This window comes from Etheostoma cragini, chromosome 9 (assembly GCF_013103735.1).
Source record: "Etheostoma cragini isolate CJK2018 chromosome 9, CSU_Ecrag_1.0, whole genome shotgun sequence".
NCBI classification, from domain to species: Eukaryota; Metazoa; Chordata; class Actinopteri; order Perciformes; family Percidae; genus Etheostoma; species Etheostoma cragini.
In genome coordinates this window covers 450,621-453,914 of record NC_048415.1, presented here as the reverse complement: position 1 = coordinate 453,914, position 3,294 = coordinate 450,621, and the positions used below count along the sequence as shown (strand labels likewise).

Genomic DNA, 3,294 nt, shown 5'->3' with positions numbered 1-3,294 from the left:
CTCATGTTGTCCTCATGTTGTCCTCATGTATCCTCAGGTCTTCTATCAAAGTATTGGTACTTTTACTTGAGTATAATGTGTTTGTACGTTTTCCATCTGTGCTAGTACAACCTTTATGCAGTGTTGACACTTGAGGACTCTGTTTTTTCTGTTTCCTGTTCAGGAGTCAGTGTGAAGACCTGGAACATTTACCTGATCGACGACGGCCTGGAGGAAAACCACGAGACGTTCACTGTCACCTTGAAAAACCCTAAAAACGCCATCCTGGGACAGAGGACGTCCGCCAGCGTGGAGATCATCGACCCCAGAGGAGGTGAAGCATCGAGAGCAGATGTTTGATTCTTTTACTCTCAATCTCATGCAAACCTCTCTGTGTACAGCAGCGTTATAATATATATAATATACATATATAATAGTTTATTCCTAGTATTATTTCCTGTATCATGTATCCTAGTATTTCATTACATTTATATTCTGTGCTGTGTGACTGGTTTTGCTACTAGATGATTAAAATTTCCCATTTCATTGGAATCAGTATCCATCCATCCATCATCCATCCATCATCCATCCATCCTCGTCCCCTTATCCGGTATTATTGTTTGTTGTCTCTCAGGTCGTGCGATCCAGATGACCTGAGGGTGGAGGAGGACAGGAAGCAACTCCCACTCTCTCCTCCTCCGCCTCCCCCCCTCCCGGACCTCCCCAGACCGCCAGAGGACCCCGTCACCGACATCGAGGCGGAGCGGCTGTGGGAGAACCAGCCCCACCCTCCCCGAGGTGACGTCCCAAACCGCCGGCCCTACCTGGACTACAACGAGGGGGAACCCCAGGACCAGCCGTCCCCCAGCAGCTACACCCAAGTCCTCCACCACAGCAGGCAGCCCACGGGGGGGGCCACGGGTTGGGCCACGGGGACCACTGGGACCACTGGGACTGCTGGGCACAGCGTCAGACACGGAGGATTCAAAGTGAGTGGTTCTTCCAGTTTTTGCTGCAAGAAATCCTTCACACCACACTGTAAATAACACCTGAAATATACAGTTATTTCCTTTAGATTTCACTGTAATATTAAAGAATTCACAGGAACTTGCTGGACAATCGTTGACAGTAAGTTACTGTAAATTTTACTTTACATTTTTTTACAGTGTATGGTGATATCTCAGCCTGACGTCAGTTTGAATCAGCGACCCATGAGCAACTGTTATTTTACATCTTAGTACTTTATGTGTTGGTGCAACCACTATTTTTTAAAATGTTTTTTGTTCTTGCTTTTTTAAAAACGTTTTCTAACGTTTTTGTTGTCTTTTTGAGGCTTTTGTCGGGACAATTCTTGACATTTGACATCTAAATGTCCGTGTACGTATAGGAAAACTCATGCAGATTGTTAGTTGGGTCTAGATCAGTTCTGCTAACATGGCGATCATCGGAGATGTAAAGTACTGTGAAAAGACCGGAAATTTGGAAGTTCCCGGATATGGCCAATAGCAACAAGTCTGAACCATAGACGGTTAAAGAAATGGACCAACAGGTCCCGTGGCTCTGGACGGAGATCAGTGAAGTCTGTTAGAAGCTCTTTCCCGGTGATGCTGAGCGTTACTGCGCAGACTCCAACTCAGCTGGAGGACGTGTCTTAAATGTAAAGTGCATTACAAATAAAACGTATTATTATTACAAAGATGATATTTTGGCCTTTCTGCTGCTCTCCATGCAGGTGCATCTGTCAGGAGAGAGGAGGTCTGAGGAGAAGGTCTGGACGGTAAGATGCTAGTTTTGATTTAATTAGTCAATTAATTTATCAGAGACGCAAGCGAAGCACGACCGCATACAGAAAATATATCCAGCAGAGACGACCCCTGCCGCACAATACCTCTTTATGGCTCCTCTTCCTCCCCCAGTTCAACAGTCTGACTCCTCTGCGGGTGGAGGAGCTGAGGCAGAGCGATGAGGGCTGGAGCCCCCGTCAGGACCCTCCTCAGATGGATCATCCAGGACCAGGACCCCACCCAGAGCTACGCCAGCGCAGGGTACAGACACACTGCTCACTTCAGTCTCTTACACTTCCACCCTTGGTTTGTCTTCCCGTCAAAATGTAGTATTTTATGCTTTTTATCAACGTTTTTTTGTCAATTTTTCCAACACTTTTGAAGCCTTTTTTTACGTAAATTTGACCCAAGGACAACATGAGGATTAACTAACGTCTCACTACATTTCCCTGTTTTTCGTTTTACTCGTAAAGCATAGACTACAAAGACAGCTACTGCCTTTTTTAACTTTGAAATATAAACTCTAATGGGACATTTCACTGATACTCCCACTGCTGCTCAACCTGGCCAGATCCCTGTTTTGAACCCAGCCTTAACATGTTATTATTGTTGTTATTGTTGTTATTGTTGTTGTTATTGTCTCTCCTTGTCTCCTCAGACGGGGAAATCAGCGAGCAGCTTGTGTCCCGACGGTTGGACTCACCACCGGAGACGCTGTTACGTCTTCGGCTCGGCGGTGGCCAGCTGGGCGAGCGCCGAGAGGAGCTGCTCGCTGCTGTAAGTAACAGAAACACACTTTTACTTCTGTCTCTGTGTCGGCGCTCTAACCTGCGGCTGATTTCTGAGGACTCTGGTTACCTGGTCCTCAGGTCTCTGCAGGGTAAATCCAGACAGCTAGCTAGACTATCTGTCCAATCTGAGTCTCTCTTGACGACCAGGGTTACTTAACATCGGTAGAAACGCTTTTAACCGCCTTTTCGTCTCTTTTTCGTCTCCTTTTTGTCCCCTTTTTGTCTCCTTTTGCACCGCCTTTTTTTGCGGTTCCGGGACCGTTTTAACCCTCCTGTTGTCCTCAGGTCAAATTTGACCCTTTAAAAGGGTTATTGACCATGAATTCTAAAATTAGTGGTAGTGGCAGCATGCAACGGGCGATTCTGCGCAGACCCGGCTCATCTCCAACGAGCCTAGTGACACACAGTTAGACCCGTCCCCCCAGCCCTGATTGGTGCATCTGAACAGGAAGCGGTGGCTCTTTGCTGAGCCCTCTACAGACTGTAGGTGCTTCATGTAGTTCTACTGGAACATAGGGTCAGTTTCAGCCAATACGACAGGAAGTTAGTTTTTTAAGTCTTACCTTTAAATAACTGTACAAATAAATAAATAACTGGTGCTGAAAAAAGTGGGCGAAAAACCTTTGAATCTGTTAAAACCCTTCAAAGGCTCGAGTCTGCACATGCAGCTGCAGATGTGTGATGTGACTCTGATGCTTTGAACATCTGTGTGGCAGGTTTAACAGCAGCCTGACCGGCGC

General features: G+C 46.4%; 1 protein-coding gene across 1 annotated transcript in view; it reads left to right on the top strand.

The window, feature by feature from the left end:
* The window catches only part of LOC117950332 (asialoglycoprotein receptor 1-like), a 19,124-nt gene that overhangs the window by 14,782 nt on the left and 1,048 nt on the right, over positions 1 to 3,294 (top strand). The window contains exons 3-7 of the mRNA XM_034881271.1: positions 164 to 313; positions 614 to 968; positions 1,712 to 1,756; positions 1,896 to 2,024; positions 2,422 to 2,540. Of these exons, the coding sequence (XP_034737162.1) occupies positions 1,977 to 2,024; positions 2,422 to 2,540 (167 nt within the window). The 5' untranslated portion in view covers positions 164 to 313; positions 614 to 968; positions 1,712 to 1,756; positions 1,896 to 1,976. The remainder of the gene's footprint in view (positions 1 to 163; positions 314 to 613; positions 969 to 1,711; positions 1,757 to 1,895; positions 2,025 to 2,421; positions 2,541 to 3,294) is intronic.